The following is a 17,476-nucleotide window of genomic DNA, read 5'->3' on the forward strand; positions in this document are numbered from 1 at the left end:
TTCTCAGAATTGGCATCTTCCCTCAGATCCCCCCTCCGTATTGTCACACCATGTTTGGAACGCAGCTTGTCCACTACTGCCCTGCTCTAAAGCCCTCCCATGCTGAGAGCCTAGTATTCAAGGTCCCACTGGAACCAGTCCTTCCCATCACCCTCAAATACTCCTGCCCCCACCTGGAGTGTCCTATTCCCCTCTTCTGCCTTGATCCTCCTCCAGGACTCCACGATTCCTCAGTTGCACAGGGACTCCTCCTCCTCCTCTGAGTTCTGTGCCCCAGTGGAACCCAGCCCTAGGGCTAGTGGCAGAGCACGGTGCACATCCCAACAATGTGTCCTCAGACAAGGTTCCCACACTCTGCGGTGGCCGTTTACACAATCGTCCCTGATGTAATTATTAATAACACCCCAGGTTCCATTCAGGGCCAGGCCAGGAAGGGGCAGGGCTCAGGATAATGCTGGCAGCAGGAATGCTGGTAGCAGGTGTCTCAAGTGACGAGGAGCAAGCAGGCCACGGGGAGGTGGCTGCTCCATGCTTATCACTGAGGACTCCCAGAGGAGGGACTTGGCCAACTCTCACAGACGTCAAAAGGCCCTAAAGCAGAAAATGCCAGATAAACACCAGGGATCACCCTTATCAAGTGCCACAGGAAAGGGGCCAGTTTTAATCTCAGAACCACACCCAGAACCAACGGTTTAGACACCTCAGACAACTTTTCCCGCCTAGCACTCTGTGACCCAGGCTGTCAGCTGGAGGCAGGGCAGTGGTGGGCACAGGGTGGTGCTCCCCCTGCACTCTAAGGGAGTCCTGGGCTGAGACAGGTGTTGGGAGAGGAGGGGGTGGGGAGCATGAGCCCTGAACTTTGGGTTTAGGAAGGAACCCATGTGCAGAGGTGAGTGTACGTGTGCACATGTGTGTGCACATGTGTGTTAGCCTGCTGGGTAACACCAGAGACCTGTGGCTGAGTTCCACTGGGTGGCCCAGGTTTCTCAAAGGCTTCCCAAAGGAATGTTAGCTCTGTGGGAGAGGTGGGACCTAACACATGACAGGCATAGAAGGCAGGGACCACATGCATCCAAGCCACTGCTGTGATTTAGGGTGGGCTATGGAGGTAAGGGTGAGGCAGGCTTGGTTCACCCCAGCAGATTGATATCTTCTAGCCCAAGAAAGAAATGTGCCAAGAGGCCTCTAAAGAAAGAATTCCCGCTTGGGCCTCAGCTTCCCCACCGGTAGAATTAGAAAAGGCCTTGGATTACTTGGCTGGAGGAGCAAGTCACAGGATGTATATTTGTGGGAAGGTAGACAGGACTGTCCAGGGAAGGCCACCTACAAGCTCCTGCTACCAATGAATCCCCACTACCTGGGGAGGGAGCTGTCAATTCCCCTGTGCCTCTCAGAGGAGGGAGGTGTCCCAATTCCTGTGCCCCTCTGAGCTCTGGAAGCACACATCCCCACCATCCCCACCCTGCACGCAGGCCCTGCCCCACTGTAAGCAGCCAGCCCACCCTAACCAGGCCTTTGCATTACACAATCTCCATTATCACAAATGCCTGGCATTTTTGCCTGGTAATTACACCTCCCACAGGCCTAAGGGGATGGGGCATGATTAGGGAGCAGGGAGGACTGGGGTGGAGAGCAATGCTGGCAGAAATGTTGCAGCCTCCTCATCGCCTGAAACTCTGGGGATTCCCCGAAGGGCTGGTAGCCATGCAAGGACCATCCACAGGCATGTGAAAAAGCCATCAGCCACCTTTCTCTGTTCCCCCTCCTCACACAGGACTATACTGCCTTCCTAGAAGTACACACAGCCCTTTACCCACTCCCTACCTCTGCCCTACACAGCCCTCCCCCATATGAGAGGTCTGAGGAGCACTCTGCTCCCTGGTAAAGCTTCTGCCCTGGCCACCATATGGCTTCCACCTGCTCTCTGCCTCCATTCTCAGCCTCCCACTGTCTTCCCTTCTCTGCCTCCCAGTCTACCTCTGCTCTCTGTCTCCTGGTCCTCTGGACCTCCTCCCTCTCTAGGCACACAGGATCAGATGGACAGACAAGACTGTTGGACCTATCTGCTCTCGTTAGCCCCTTGCTGTACTTTTCCTTCAGACTCCCCAAGGAGCTTCTATCCCCATTGAAAGCGCCAAAAGCAAACTGGTTAAGCTCTATTTTGTGTATTTTACCATGTCTTAGATCATTTCACCCCATTACACCCTCTGGGCTTCAATCTTACAGAGGAGCCATCAAGGCCCAGAGTTCCAGCCAAGTGTTGACACAGGCAGGCACTTGGGCTAGGCAGGAGGGCAGGACAATGACCTCGACCATCTGACCCAAGGCAGCATCCTTGAGTGCCTCAGGGCCTCTTCCACACCTCTCCAGAATTTGTGAATATCACAAGCTCCGGGGCCAGAGCTGTTTCAGCTTGAGCTCTGATTTGGTGAAAATTCAGAATCTGGTTTAGTGGCCGAGAGTGGCACCTGAGGCTTTGCTGGGCTGACATGTGGGGCTCATATTTGGGTCTCAGGCCCACCATGATGAGTAGTGAAGCCAGAATCCAGAGCAGTCAGAGCCCAGGAGCTACTGCAGCTCAGGCCCTTTACTCCAGGCCCTTCTTCCCCTCAACAGCCCTGGTGCTTTGGATGGGCTGGGCTATGCCTCCATTTGGGCCCAGACATGGCGACCCTGTGGAACAGTCCCATGGACTCTGAAGGCACCTTGGCTCATGATCTCCCCCAACCCCCTGCAGGGCTCTGACCCTGTAGAATCTTGACCATGCTGGAAATGGCTCCCATGACCCACCTGTGTGTGAAGCTTGTGGAACTCTGAGCACATGGCCTACCATTCTGTCATGCCCTCCTGGCCATGAGCACAGCACAGGCAGTGTGGGGTCGATGAGGCCTGCTGATAGCAAGTGTCTAGAGCTATCTCTACTGTTAAAGCCAAAGGAGAGAAGCTTAGAACTGCTGGAAGGCCTGTGTGTGCCTTCAGAGTGCAGGAATAGTGGCCAGCTTGTCTGGGAATAGGTGAGAGGACAGGGCTGGGCTGTGTTGGTGCTCTGCCTGAGGGAGGCAGGGGCTGGCCCAGCAGAAGAGCAAGTGGAGAATACCTCCACTGGAGAGTGTTGGACCTGGGAAACTGCAGCCGTAGTCAGGACACAGAGGATGCAGAGGCGAGTGGACCAATGCACACTTTATTTCAGGAGGGCCAGGGTTTATATAGGGTTAGAAATCAATTCACAACTTCAAGGGTAAAAATTAATACAGCATGATATCCATTTCAAATACAAAAGTTGAGGATGTTGCTACTGTGAGGGAGGAAACTAATACAAAAGTTTTCCTATTACAAAGGGTGGTTACTACAAAGATTGTTGATATCAAAACAAGAGATTAAACCTAGTCAAGGCACAACTCTAATTATCACCTAGCTACTATTTCCTCTTTGACCAAGACTTCTCTATTTACTGTGAAAAGACTTCCCTATCTACAGTGAAAAGCTTTTGCTAAAGGTAGCTGGTCAAGCAAGTCTCCCCAGGGAGGCTCTGTGGGGGGGGGGGGGGCGGGAAGTGGAATATCATGACAAAGGTGGCTTCCTTTGGCTGGCCATCAAACATAGGAGACCCTTAATGGAGATTTTTCCCCAAGGCCTATTAGTTTGCTAATAAGGCATCAGAACTTTGGCTAAGTTTTCCACTGGTCAGAGACAGAGAGCCCTAGCAGGAGGTGCCCTCCAGAGAAGGAACCGGTGAAGTCTACTTGGCCTCCAGAGCTTTCTGTCCTGCCTTCCACCCTGGAGAAGCCAAGGGAGTCAGTGACAGTTCCCTCCCCTAATGGCCACCACAGGGGGAGAAGGGGCTCTGCTGTCAAGAGAGCCTGGGGTCTTGGCCCGCTAACCCATGGAAAGACCAAGGGAAGGAGAGGAAGGCATGGCAGCAGTGAGGCAGTGGACAGCTGTCCTCCACGCTCATGGCACCAAGGCCTACTTCCTGATATCTGTATGTGTGAGGCCTTGGGGGGGGGGGGGTGGGCATTCACTGCCGGGCTGAACCTTTCTGGAGCTCTGGAAGCTGGAAGAGGCTGCTCCAAGTTTAAGGCCTTGACCTATGCACATGAGCACAAGTCTTCACTATAGTTTGGGAGGAGCTCTGAACTCCAAATTCTGCTCATGGGCTCCAGAAAACAATGCTCTCAGGTAGAGAATTTCCTGCTGGACTGGGCCATGCTGCTTCCTTCCTGTGGGCTTGGTAGGGATAGAGGGCTGCCCTGCCACCACAGCCTAGGAGCAGGTGGTGTCCAGCTCTGCTCACCTAATCCAGGGCTTGGAACGCCATATTTCTGCCTCTGGGCTTGAAGAACAGTGAATGCTCTGCGCTTGTTAGATGTTGCCTTCTAGAGCAGGGCTGGGAATGGCTTTTTTCCAGCCCTGCCAAAGAGCCCCCAGCTGAGAGGCTAAGTGATTTTCATTGAAAGACACTTTTCCTCCTTAGGCAGATAAACAAGGGCTCCGCAGGTCAGCTGACTTCCTTGCCCAGCTCTGTCCCCAGTGCCTGTCCCTGGCCAAGAAAAACAAACCCATAAACATTGCAGGGGATATAGGAAGCAGTTCTGCAGGAACCCTGCGGTGAGCGGCCACTGCAGTTTATATAGTCAACCCCACAGGGCCCTGGACACAGTGCAGAGTAGTCCTTGTCCCCTATTTCCCTTGGACCTTGCTAGCACCTCCTGGCTTCTCCACAGAGACATGCTCCATCTACAAGGAATAAAAGGCAGGCTTTGTAGGTAACATCACTGAATGCCAGCTAGATCCCCTCCATACCTGCACCACAGAGGGACTCAAATGCCTACTAGATCCCCTCCATGCAAGCCCTGCTGAGGGAGCCAAATGCCAGATAGATCCCCTCCGCCCTGCACTATAGAGGGACTTAGCCCTAGCAGGGCTTATGTCCTAAGCCCTAAGAGGGCACTCAAAGGCTGAGGCCAGCTGCCTCCAGCATTTGTGTCTCACCTGGGCCTCTGTCAGCCTGTAACACAAGCACAAACACCTGGCTCTGCATAGTACCAGGTCACGACCCAGTTACTCACTGAGCACAGACAGGATCAGGCAAGGGAGGCAGCTCCTGTCCTGGGCATTGCTGTTGCCTGTTCTGGGATTTGCCATTACCTGTTCTGGGCTTGGTGTTGGTGTTACTTGTTCTGGACTTCGCTGTTACCTGCTCTAGCTCCTCACATGGGTATGTGCTTTGTCCTCCTCTTCAGCCTGTCATGGTCCCTGGTTTGGCATAACTCGTTCCCTATCTCTTCCTCTTTACCAGGGTTCCTACTAGTATTCCTTCTTGAAACCCACAGCACACAAATGAATGCTTAAGCATGACTTGGGCAGCCTTCTTTCTCTCACTGCGACGTGCGCACTGCGACGTGCGGGCTCAGAGCCTTTGCCCATCCATACTTCAGCAGTTCACTTCCCTGTCCCTCGGCTTGTCCCCATCCCACTCCTTGTCCCAGAGGCCCCCTCCCTGCTGGTTCCTCTTCACACTTGCTTGGCCAGATCCCTCATCTGACCAAGCCTCTGGGGATGCAGGTGTCAGCTCAGCCTCCTGTAGCGTGGCGCCTGAGATCAGTGCTAGCCACTTGGGAGATAGGAAACCACCTGCCAGGGGCAGTCCTGGTTCTGAAGCTTCCACCATCTCCCTCCTACCCCAGACCTTGCCAACAGTAGAGAAAGGAGTCCTCAGCACAAATTTGACACTTGCTTTATAGAATGTGCAGCCACCTAAATATCAAGGGATGACCCAGCCAGGGTAAGGAGGGGGTACAAATGGAAGATAGCCAGTCCTGGTGACCTCCTCCTGTCTTTGGCAGTTGGTGCTTAGCAGAAGAGAGCCTCCACTGTGTGTGGGGGCCCCCAGGCCTGGGAAGGCCCTTCAGAGAGAGGGCAGGGAGGCTTTGCGCATGCCTGTGGTCATGCTGGCCTCAGTGGAGATGAATTTCAGAGACTTGTCCAAGGCTTGGAGTACGTGGGTTGCTGGTGATGAGCAATGGAGCTGTAGAACTTAGGTGCATCCAAGGGTCACAGGATGGGGTCGGAGCCATTCCAGTTCACAGACGCCCCCTTCCACCTGAGAGCAGGGAGGAGGGGAGGAAGAGTTAGAGCTGCAGGGGCCTGGTGGGACTCTCACTTACCAGAATGTTCTGTGCCAAGGCCTGCCTTGATCCTCTGCACTCACAGCCACCCCCAAACACCTTACAACACACAACACATCAGGACCCTGAGAAGCAGTGGAGAAAACAAGTGGATGGTGGTTTACTCATTTGCACCCCAGCCAACTTTGTGCTGCACTCTGGGCTCTGTTGACAGAGTGACCCTCAGGCCTCTAGACCTGGCTGCTTCCTAGAAGTGCCTCATGTGGGTTCTTGTGAGGCACCTGTGCAGGATGAGGTAAGAAGACATCCTGAGGGCCTCTAGTACAGAAGCCCAGAACAATGGGGAGAGAGGCAGGAGGGGCTGAGAACCGGCGAGGTCTGTAAGGATTCAAGGCTTTCTTCTCCGGCCACAAGCAGCCAGTGAAGGGCTGTGTATACCACAGGAGATGACAGGCTTTTGAGAATTTGCTCTCAGAAGCCTTAGGAGGCATTGAGTAGAATTAAATAGCAGTTCAGGATGAGATGTAATAGCAATTCAGTTCTAATATGTTATTGTAGGTAAGACCATGATATTTCCTAACATTTGACTTTATTTTCTATTTATTTTGGGCAGTATTGAGGTTTAAACATAGGACCTAGTGCTTTCTAGAGAGATGCTCAAGCACTTGAGTCACATCTCCAGCCCTTTATGCCATTTACAGAGAGAGCTGACTCCTGGTTCTAGTCAGTGATTGCAAAGCTGGGAAGCCACCAGGGAGTAGTTTACAACAGAGGAAAACTGAGGCAAATTACAAGTCAAATGGGCTGAGATAAAGCAGATATTGCTCTGAATGTCTGAGACAATTACAAGATCAGTAAGAGTTCTGCATAAGCAACCAACAAAAATTCGGGACATCAGAAAGAGGAGAGAGATGAGATAGAAAGGCAGCCTTACTCCTGTCATCTGTCCAGGTTCATCATCATCCTAGCTGACTTAGCACAACCATTCAGAGCGCAGGCTGTCAAGGGAGTACTCTTGGCATCTGGGGCTTGTCCAGTACACTACAGGATGCTCAGGACCTTTTCCCTGCTGTGACAAGGATGTCCTACGAATGCCAAATAACCCAGCAGGTACACAGCCCCTCTACTGCCAGATAACCCAGCAGGTATGTGACCTCCTTATTGCCAAAAATCCAACAGGTATATGATCCCCCCACTGCCAAAAACTCAACAGGTACAGGACACACATACCCCTTCTGCCAAATAACACAACAGGTACCTGACAACCCTACTGCAAATTACCCAACGGGTATATGACCTCCCCTTCCCCTCTCCCCCACACCCACTGAAGATACTAGCATGGAGGCTGTGGTCCTTGGAGCTCAAAATGTGCTCCATCATGGACAGGGTAATCCATGGCTGCAAATGGGGACCTTTCCCACCCAGGGAGGTCATCAAAATGGACAGTGGTTCCCTGCCTCCACAGACTCAAACACCGACGAGTCTGTCATATCTCATGGAGGGGCAAGATCTAGGAGATGGCCACAGCAGTGAGGAGAGGGCAGACCCGGTAGGGAGGCGCTTGGAGCCTCTTTTTTTTTTATTATTAAATTTTATTGACAAGGTGTTGTGCAAAGGGGGTACAGTTACATAATAAGGCAGTGAGTACATTTCTTGTGATATCTCACACCCTCGTTTTTCCTTCCCTTCCCTAGATCAAGTAGACACATATACAATATCCAGTGTACCAAAATCATATACAGTAACCATGTAGAGTACTTGGGGCCTCTTCTTGCTCACTTTGAATTTCCAGACACAGAGGCACATGTCAAGCTTGTCCCTGCACTCCTGCCACGTGGAACCCTGACAGGTCTCCATCCTTCCCCTTGCCCACTCTCAAGTACCCACAGAAGTGACCTCTGGCTGAAAGACTACCCAGGACCCTCACCACCCAGACCAGGGGATTCTGTAGCAGGATGGCCTTCCCTGGCTCAGCAGGGAAACCTGGCTCTCAGAGCCATGCACATACCCCCATCTCCTCCTCAACTCTGCTTCCAACCAGCTCGTTGCCTAGGTGCTGCCAGCTGATTCTTCCAATTCCCAAATGAGAGGGAACTAATGGCCTCTGGAACTCCCCACAACCCAGGGAAAAGGTCATGACACCAGACTGAGAGGTGGGGATGGAGGTCAGGAGTGACCCCATAAGGGACAAGCAGGTGTGTGTGGGAAGAAGTGCATCAGAAGAACATGCAGGGTGTGGCCAGTGAGGCAGCAGACATCCAGAAATGCTCCCTCCATGGGCGAGGGCACTGTGAGAACAGAGCCCAGGCTAGGCTGGGGGAGGGCATCGTGAACTCAGAGCCCAGGCAAGGGCTTTACCAGGAAGGAGGGAGAAATGGTGCTCTGCCCCAGGCCCTTGAAGGCACTGGTCCAGTTGGAATTACAATTTCAATCTCTCATCTAAGCCTCTGAACAGCAACATCTGGGCCCTAGCCTCAGGCCTGGTCATGAGTTCTTTCCTCTTCTCTCTGGACTAGTGACAAAACTGCTTCATTTTCTCTCACTCCAGCGAGTCTGGAAGCATGGAGAGCTCATGTGAGTCTTGTTTGGAAATGATGCTAATAGTTTTTGCTGATATGGTTGAGAGCAGCAGGGGAGGAGTGGGGCGCAGACCCCACTCTCCTGACCTGGGTGAGCGGCAGGGGAGGAGTAGGGCACAGACTCCATTCTCCTGACCTGGGTGAGTGTCAGGGGAGGAGTAGGGCACAGACCTTGCTCTCCTGACCTGGGTCAGTGGTAGGGGAGGAGTGGGGCACAGACCCCACTCTCCTCAACCAGCACAAGGAACAGACAACTGTATAGGACAGGGACTGCACCAAAGCAGGGAGCAGCAACAGTGGAGATATTGGTTCCAATTAGGGTTGTCTTCTCAAGAGGCAAAACCCACAGTCAACTTGTGCATTATCTCCGTGGCAACAAAGCCAGATGGCAGGAAATCACACTGCCCTCTCAGTGACCTTGCACTAGGCTGGACTGTAAGGCCCTAAGCTGCTTGTAACTCAGGTATAACTAGGTACATTCAGACCTCCTTTCTGGAGTCCCTGTCTCCCCATCTGTGAAAGGAAGGGGCAGATTGGTATGGACCCACACATTTTCGGGATGGCAGGGGTGCAGTGTGTCCAGAGCCGGCTTCCTGCAGTGCATGGGGCTGAGTGTGAGGGTGGGAGGTGCATCTTCTCTGAAGCGGCATAGGGTTCATTCTGAACTTGACTCCTACTCAGCTGAGAGCTGTGAGAGCAGAAACTGATTCTTGGGTTCTTCCATGTTTCTTTCATGGAGTTCAGCCCCGGGTTCCAGATCTCTTCCATGGAGTCCAGCCCCAGGTTCTAGGTGTTTCTTCCAAGGAGTTCAGCCCCTGGTTCCAGGTATTTCTCCAAGGAGTCTACCTTGGGTTCCATGACAGGTATGTGATGGGAGGGAAACCCTTTAGCCCACTAGTGGTCTATCCAGCTCCTAGTCCTTCCATTAAGAAGGCTGAATAGGACAGCCTGCATGCCAGCTCTCAGCCTGGCCCACTTCGCCAGAAATCAGGCAGCAGGACCCCATACCCCACCATGTGCAGGGACAAGACCATTTCCAATTAATCCTCACCATGACCTCAAGGCTACTTTCCCAAGTTTCTCCTTTGAGCCATTTTACAGTCTGGGATGAAAGCAAAGCAAAAAGCCTTTGTAATCCAACCCTTGGAACAGGGTTCTGGGGCCTGGCCTGCTGTTCCCCATTACGATGGTATGTTATCTGATGGGTCAGTACCCAATGATTCTGTTCTCACTCGGCTGCCTAGCATCTCTGAGAATGGTGATGCAAAGTTGTATTGCATTAGGAGCAGTGGGCCATGACAGGGATGTACAACAGGCAGAAGAAAAGTGGTGTTGGAAACAAGGTCCCTGGGGACAAATCCCTGGGCCTGGTGTCCTTGATCCTGTGGCTGCACAAGCAGTTACTCTTCCTCTGGGGTGCACTATGGAGAATAGGCTGGGTGAGGCCTTCTATCAGCCCAGTGAGTAAGCAGAAGTGAGGGACTGTGCTCCCAGGCCTGGGCTTCCTCTCTGACATAAGCAGCCTCTTAGCTCCCCTCAGTGCCTTTCAAGCAGTTGAGAAGGTACCTAGGTGCCCTTTCTGAGTCAGGCCTGAGCTCTGTACCATGCCACTTCTGTTGGGAACAACCAGTTCCCTGATATTAGGTTAGATAAGCCCAAGAAATCCAATGTGAGCCACTCACCTCTGTCCTTTACCTACCCAGAAGAGCATGAAAGACTGGGGGTCTGCCCCGTGGAAGGGTGCACAGATGGAAGCTCTAGTTAGGGCCCAGGAGTCCAGAGGTAGCAGAGACTGCACCCAGCTCTTCTTTGGTAACACAGATGTCCTATAGCCTCCTGCACTGGCCCATACAAGGTGCCAAGGCCAGCACCACCTCATTTTCCCAAAGTGGCAGCCTTTCATTCATCACTTGGAATGAGTGGGCCATTGTATATGAAAGGGACAGGAACCCGCCTGTGCCTTCAACCCCCGGCACACTGCCAGCAGGAATGCTGTGTCCACTTGATCCCAGCACATCACTGGCAGGAATGCTGCGTGTGCCCAGTCCCGGTCTCCTCTCCTTTTCCTCTTCCTGTTTCCATAGGCACATGATGTCCTCACTCTTCCTTGACCTCACCTGATGCCTCCTGGTAGGCGGTGACCCTGGATGCCAGGTATACCACCTGAATTTCAATCAACCAGAAGCTCAGAGCCTGGGTTGTCCCCCACAGAAACCAGACTCTGCCCAAGGCCACAAGTCACACGAATGGCTAAGACGGTAATGACAAGAGCAGTGTTAGAGAGCTAGGGTTCAGTACCTTCTCAAGAACCATGCAGGCCTGGTGCTGCCATCACCCCACTTTGTGGATGACAGCGTAGGCGGCAGGGTGACACCCTCATAGCTCAAAGCAGGTGGCAGAACAAGGGCTGAGACCCAGGCACCCTCCTGCCTCCAGCCTCCTAACTGCCCTACTTCTACTGCTCCCTGAAGGACTCCTTCCCCAGATGCTCCCTTACCATATACTCCATCATGCCCCACCCATTGACAACCCATCCCTCCAAAGCATGAACTCAGGAGGGAACTCAGAGGGGAAGTGAGAACTTACCACTCCACGAGGTGTTGGGGTGCTCCCTCCTAGCCTGGCATCTCCTAACCCCCAGCAGCTAAGCCTCCTCTTCTCCATGTCCAGGGTGGCAGGGCCAGGAAGCTTCTATTGAAGGCAGCCACCTCTCACCATGCCCTGGCTGGCCAGCCCACCCCACCTTCCAGTCCTGTTCCAGTCTACAGTCTCCCTCACCAAGTCTCAACAGGTTCCAGCTGCCCCCATGAGGCCTAATAGAGCTCAGTGTGGTTGGGGTGCTCCCCCAGAGAGGCCCAGTGCCCACCTGGCTACACAATCATGCTTAGAAGCAGCAAGGCTATTGTAATGAGAAATCTGCTATGTTCCAAGTGCTCCAACCTCAGGGCTCCAACCACAGGGCTCTTACATGGCATATCATTGGGTCAGACCTCCCCCCCCCCCGCCCAAGCACATACCCCCCATTCAGGGTACTGTAGGAGAGCCTGAGAGGGAGACAGGACTGACTCACTTGGTTCTGATGCAGAGCTCCAGGGGAGGGACAAGGTCTTTGTGGCTATCCTCAGGGGTGGCTTGAGTGGTATCTAGGGAGGGAGAGAGAGGTACATGTACCATCCCAGGATTCCATACCCACCAGAGGTCCTAGCCTTTCTTGTACCTGTGCCCTTGTTTTCATCTCGACCAGATCCAGCCTCATTCCTCGCCATAGGTCTGTACCAGGATGACTCACGAGCTTCCATCACCCTGTGCCTGGATGACTCACCTCCAGCTTCGACCACCCTGTGCCCTACCTCAGCCATCATGATGTTCTTTCCAAACACAGACTCTTCCTGAAACACACCTGACTTTGTCACTCATTTATCTTAAAAATCTTCCATAGGCCCAATAGCTATACTCTTATGAACACATAAGATGACGCTAAGTGAAATGAACTCCATGTTATGGAAACAGTTGTAACTACTTTCAACGTCCTATGTGTATCTGTAGCTTCTATTATTGATGATGTTCTTGTGTCACCTTCCTGTGGTTGTACCTACACTATCTCTGTAATCTTATCTGAGTATATTGGAAACCGTGTATACTGGTATTGGAAGTAGGAAATTGAAAGGGAATACCAAAATTGAGAGACACAGGGTAAAAAAAGACAAACAACTACAAAAGCAATACTTGCAAAACTGTTTGGTGTAAGTGCACTGAACACCTCCGTGGGGGGGGGGGGGGGGGAGGGAAAGGGGGAAGGAGGGAGGGGGGTATGAGGGACAAGGTAACAAACTGTACAAGAAATGTATCCAGTGCCTAACGTATGAAACTGTAACCTTTCTGTACATCAGTTTGATAATAAAAATTTGGAAAAAAATGTAAAAAAAAAATCTTCCATGGCTCCTGACTGCCTGAAGAATAAACCTAAACTCTCAACTAAGTAATTCAGGGTACTTCGCATGTGTTTCTGACTTCATCTTCCATTCTTAACACCATCAGGTGCTCAAGGTCCTCCCTAGAGTCCCACAGACATCTACTCTGTGAACCACGCTACTTATTGACACCTGGAGTGCTAAAGCCTTCTGTGAGGGGACAGGCTAAGGGTATATTACCTACAGTTAGTCGGATCTGCTCCTGCTGGTTTGCAAGGCCATCATAGTAGTACAGATCAAAAAGTCGCTCAGCCCTCCAGTCAGACAGGAGATCTAGTTGCAGGCTGAAAAGGACACTGAAGTGGCTTTCGCTGCACACCACCCAGATGGGGAACCTCGGAGTTTTCAGGAAGCAGCCAACCTGGAGGAAGAGAGGTTTGATGACCCAAGCCACCCAGGGACAGGGGCTGAGGTCTGCTGTCTAACTTAGAGCCAGTGCTGACCTCCAAGGCCATGTGGTGCTTCCAGTCCATGGGCCCACTTTCCAGAGCTGGCCTGCCCTGCATAGACCCAAACCCAAGCACTGCCGATTCCTTCTCCAGCCCAGGGTTCCTGGCAGTGCCAACCTGCACCCTCTAGTTCCTGAACTGTCTTTCACTCCAGCCCTTCTTATGCTCCTCATCTGGATAGTGGCCACAACCTGGCTCTTTCCAGGCTCATCAGGACCTGGGCTGTCCACTCTTGAGCTCTCTTCTCCTTGGAGATCTACATCTCCCATTACCCAGTTGGGGTGGGATCACTTCCTCTTTCCTGTGCCCAAGAGCTCATCACTCAGCAACTGCACCTCAACACCACACTAAAGCTCCGCCTAGGTAGCTGGCAAATTAAGGGTGTGGGGAATTAAGTGGAGTGTGAACTAGAACTGTGCCTTTAGGATAGGAGGAGTGGGGTTCATGGAGCTGGCAGGAAAGCTATGGTAAGCAGTCCATGGTGATACTGAGAAATTCAGAGCACACAGGCCCTTCTCAGTTAAGACAGTACAGGAGTGCCAGAAGCAGACGCAGGACTTCCTCCTGATGAGGAGTCTGCAACCATGGAGGCTCAGGCAGGAGGAGAAAGGACAGATGCCCAGGGGCTCAGGCAGAAGGTTAGGGGAGGACAGATGCATGGACTCTCAGATGTAAGTCAGCAGAGTACTCAACACATAGCCACTATCTGCCTACAAAGAAAAAGGTCTGGCCCAGGGCCCTTGAATGTCCTAGCTACTAGCAGGCTCTTTGCCTGCTCCCTGAAAGTCCCTGGGGCCAGTGCCTCTCCTGGCTGGGGGCCTGGTTATTCAGCCTACGTGCATTAGGCCAGGCCAGGGCTGGCCTAATCCCCACCAGCCTCAGGGAGATGTTTGCATGCTCAGGTATTTACAGCCACCACCTGTGGATTAAGGAAAGAATGGGAATTATTTTTCCAGTGGGGAAAGGACATACTCCTCCAGGCCTACTCACAGGAGTGACGAGGTGGGAGGGGAAGGTGGTCATAAGGGCTAAGCTCAGACTTTCCTGTGGGGAGGGTCTCCCTGAGGGTGGGAAAACAATCTTGACCACATATACTCTGCTGTCCTTTTGTGCTTGTGCTCCTTCCACTGCAGCAGAGCCCTCAGCCTAGCCCTGTGCAATACACAGATGTGACTACAGACAGGATTGGCTCATGCAGGGCTTTAGTTGACTAGAAGGACATGGCTGGACATGCCAAAGCCTCGATGCCAACATGGCTTCCAGTCCATGCTCAAAGGGGCCTTTCTGGAGAGGAACCACTGCCACTAGAGCCTGCAGGAAAAGCCATTCACAACCAGCCTTAAGTGCCCAAGCCAGCCTGGTGCCTATGCTCCCAGGGAGCCTGTGGGAGGAGCTACTCTCACACCCAGCCTAAGGTGCCCACACCAGCCTAGTGCCTGTGCCTAGTAGCCCAAGTGTCCCATGAAGGCATACCCAGAAGCAGCCACATACAAATAACAAAGATGGCCCCTGCTCAAGCCAGGTCTGACCTTCTACAAAGCAGCTCAGATCTAGGCCAGTTCTAGGATGCAGAGAGCAAAGGAAGGAAGGTGGGCCTGAATAGCCCAGTGGGGTCACACACAGCCAGGCTGAGGTAGGAGGCCACATTTCTCTGGTCTAGAGCTTCCTGTGCTTCCCCTTGAGCAGGTCATCTGAGGCAGTCATCTGCAGGCAGCTCCCCTACCCCTCTATCCCACATCCTCAGGAGAGCCCAGACCTCCACCTCCTAGCAGGACGCTGTGGTAAAAAGGTGGTAGGCAGTGGCAGGAGGCAGACTGAGCCTCCATGGCAAGATGAGGTCTCAGTCCAGCCTCTGGGAAGCTCTCCAAAGAAGGAAAGTAGGTCCCTCCCTGATGAGTGTCCTGCAAAGCCAAGGACAGCATTCTCCCAGGGCAGGGAGCTAATCCTCCAGGTGCCTCTGAGAGAACACTGCAGGCCTGAATTTCAAGTCCTTTTACTCCAAGGATGACCTCAACTGATTTCACACTGGTTGCCCTCTACTGACCAAAGGAAAAAAGTTCATTTTTTGACCAACGCCCTGGATATAGGAATGACAAGCCTAGGGAATCCACAAGCCCCACCCATGGAATTTTGGGTTGGAGATTTCTGAGCCACCCAGGATCTTACACTCTCAGGGCCTGGCTCTCCTCAGCCACATGGCCACACTCCTGGGTTCCCTCTGACACCAACACAACCTAGAAAACACCAGTCTCCTTGACTCCCCAAGTCTTTGGAACCCATGAGTCTGCACTGAGAGGGATGACACTCAGACTGGATCCCAGGTGGTCTGTTCACAAGGGATAGCATGCCCAGCCATGTCATCACACAGGAAGGCCCCTCTAGCCCCTATAGAGCCATTCACCAAGCACTCTCCAGGGTTCTCAAATGGGGGAGGGGGCTGGGGGGGACTCTGTGCCCTGACTGTGAAGACATGATGCAAGACAGAAATATGGCCTCTTCCAGGCCTCCAGAAGACCCCGCAGGGATAGCCACCCCCATGACATATAAGCCTCCACAGGACAAGGCTCCATGAAGACCCATGGCAGCTGGGCCAGCAGGCAGGATCCGTGCACTCCAGCCAGCCCACCTCTGCCCTGCCCATACTCCCTAGAGACATGATCACCTATTCTTGGTCAGCTTTACCTGAAGTCCCAGCCTTTCTTGAGATCCTAGCGGCAGTGACTTAAAAGGCAAGGCACCACATCCCAGTCAATGGATCAGGTGAGATTCTGTGGACTCTCAACTATGTTACCCCAAAAATATGTAAGTACCCAGTGCCTAAGAATGGAAAGTGTCTTTGTGTGTGTTAAGACAAGGTCATCCTGGAGGAAGCTACATCCTTAATCCAAATGAGACTCTTGTAAGAAAAGGAGACACATGGTGAGGGTTCAGCCATGTAACAGGGGAGATGGGGGCTGGGGGAACATCTATAAGACAATAAATATCAAGCACACTGGAAAATAGTACAAATGTGTTCTCCTTGTTGGCTTCTAAGGATGCAGGGTACTGATGGCACCTTGAACTCATACTCTGGCAATCAGAATTATAACACAGTATGCTTCTGTGCAAGTTCTCATTCTGCAGTTTTGTTCCAGCTACCCTAAGAAACTAATCAAGGACTAAGATGTCAAGTTCCTCTGCCTGGGCAAGATCATGTTCCCCAACATCCCCACCCCCACCCCCATATACACCAGTCCTCTCTGACCATGCACCAAAACCTTTTCTGGCCAGACTTCACAGGACGCAGTTATGGGGTGGCTTTGGGTCTGATTGGGTGTCCATGTCCACAACCCAAATTCCCTCAGTTCCTCTGTATTCCGACCGGTACTCTGGGTGGCTCTGGAACTGGAGTCCAGTTTCCTGCCTTCTATGTCTCCGTACCTCATGGACTCTGGGAGCTAGGCTTCTGTGGTTTGGGAGAGGGTGAGCAGGTAAGTACCTGGCACACGTTGTAGTGCTCAAAGAGAGACAAGAAGCCAACATCACTCCGCGCAGCAATGCCTCGGAGCAGTGTGATGCGCCCGTCCCCGGAGTCCAGCTCCACCACGTCGTTGAAAACATTGGACACGGCCCTCCCAGTCAGGAGCAGATTGACGAGTTCCTGTTGATACGGGAAAGGGAAGCCCAGTCAAGTCCTTGGAACAGCTGGGGAGGGGGGTCATTGGCAACAGGGAAAGAGGGTGGAGAAGGAAAGAGTCAGAAATGAGAGGCAGTGGGGACTAAACTTTCCACAGGCCCTGAGGAGAAAACTTCCAGCTTCTCATCAAAGCAACTCTAAGCATTTAGTCCTTACTCCACAAGCATTCACTGAGCACCAACTCCACAGGATCCTACTCTAGGTCCCAGGTTGTGCTGTACCTATTTTGAGGGGCAAGGAGGTTTGCATAGCCTCAAGCCAGGATCCAGGCTGAGGGTCAGGTCTGTGCTATGTTGTCCAAGCCCAATGCAGGACATGGCAGGGCTATAAAAATGTGCACACTGAGGGCTCCAGGGCCTAAGACAGCAAGGTCACATGTCTGAGTGAAAGTTACTTTGTGGAGGAGTGACATCTGTATGTCATATAGGCAGGAGTTCTTAAAATATACTTTCAGATTTTGTAATGACTTTAGGCTCAAAGTTATAAAAACAGTCCACAGTTCCTATGTACCCTTCACCTATCCCCCAACGGTAACATCTAACAGCCAGAATCCCCTGCGCCCCACCCCCTCCCAGCACCAAGGGCTATACTCCAAGGACAGGCCATACTCGGGCCTCACCTCAACAGCACAGGCATCATGGGGGAGGCAGAACAGAGGAAGACAGTAAAGGGC

At 52.5% G+C, this 17,476-nt stretch overlaps 1 protein-coding gene across 5 annotated transcripts in view; it reads right to left on the bottom strand.

Annotated features, from left to right (window-relative positions):
* Positions 1-3,674: 3,674 nt before the first annotated feature.
* The window catches only part of Mindy4 (MINDY lysine 48 deubiquitinase 4), a 95,028-nt gene continuing 81,226 nt past the window's right edge, over positions 3,675-17,476 (bottom strand). For 4 of the 5 annotated variants that reach the window (XM_048339528.1, XM_048339526.1, XM_048339525.1 and 1 more), the window contains 4 exons: positions 16,606-16,767; positions 12,859-13,039; positions 11,778-11,850; positions 3,675-6,103 (listed from right to left, as the gene is read on the bottom strand). In XM_048339528.1, coding sequence (XP_048195485.1) covers positions 6,055-6,103; positions 11,778-11,850; positions 12,859-13,039; positions 16,606-16,767 — 465 coding nt within the window. In that variant the 3' untranslated portion in view covers positions 3,675-6,054. Of the gene's footprint in view, positions 6,104-11,777; positions 11,851-12,858; positions 13,040-16,605; positions 16,768-17,476 lie in introns of those variants that run through there. The other variant, XR_007210014.1, reaches the window with a different exon arrangement.

Source organism: Perognathus longimembris, chromosome 2 (genome assembly GCF_023159225.1).
Source record: "Perognathus longimembris pacificus isolate PPM17 chromosome 2, ASM2315922v1, whole genome shotgun sequence".
NCBI lineage: Eukaryota > Metazoa > Chordata > Mammalia > Rodentia > Heteromyidae > Perognathus > Perognathus longimembris.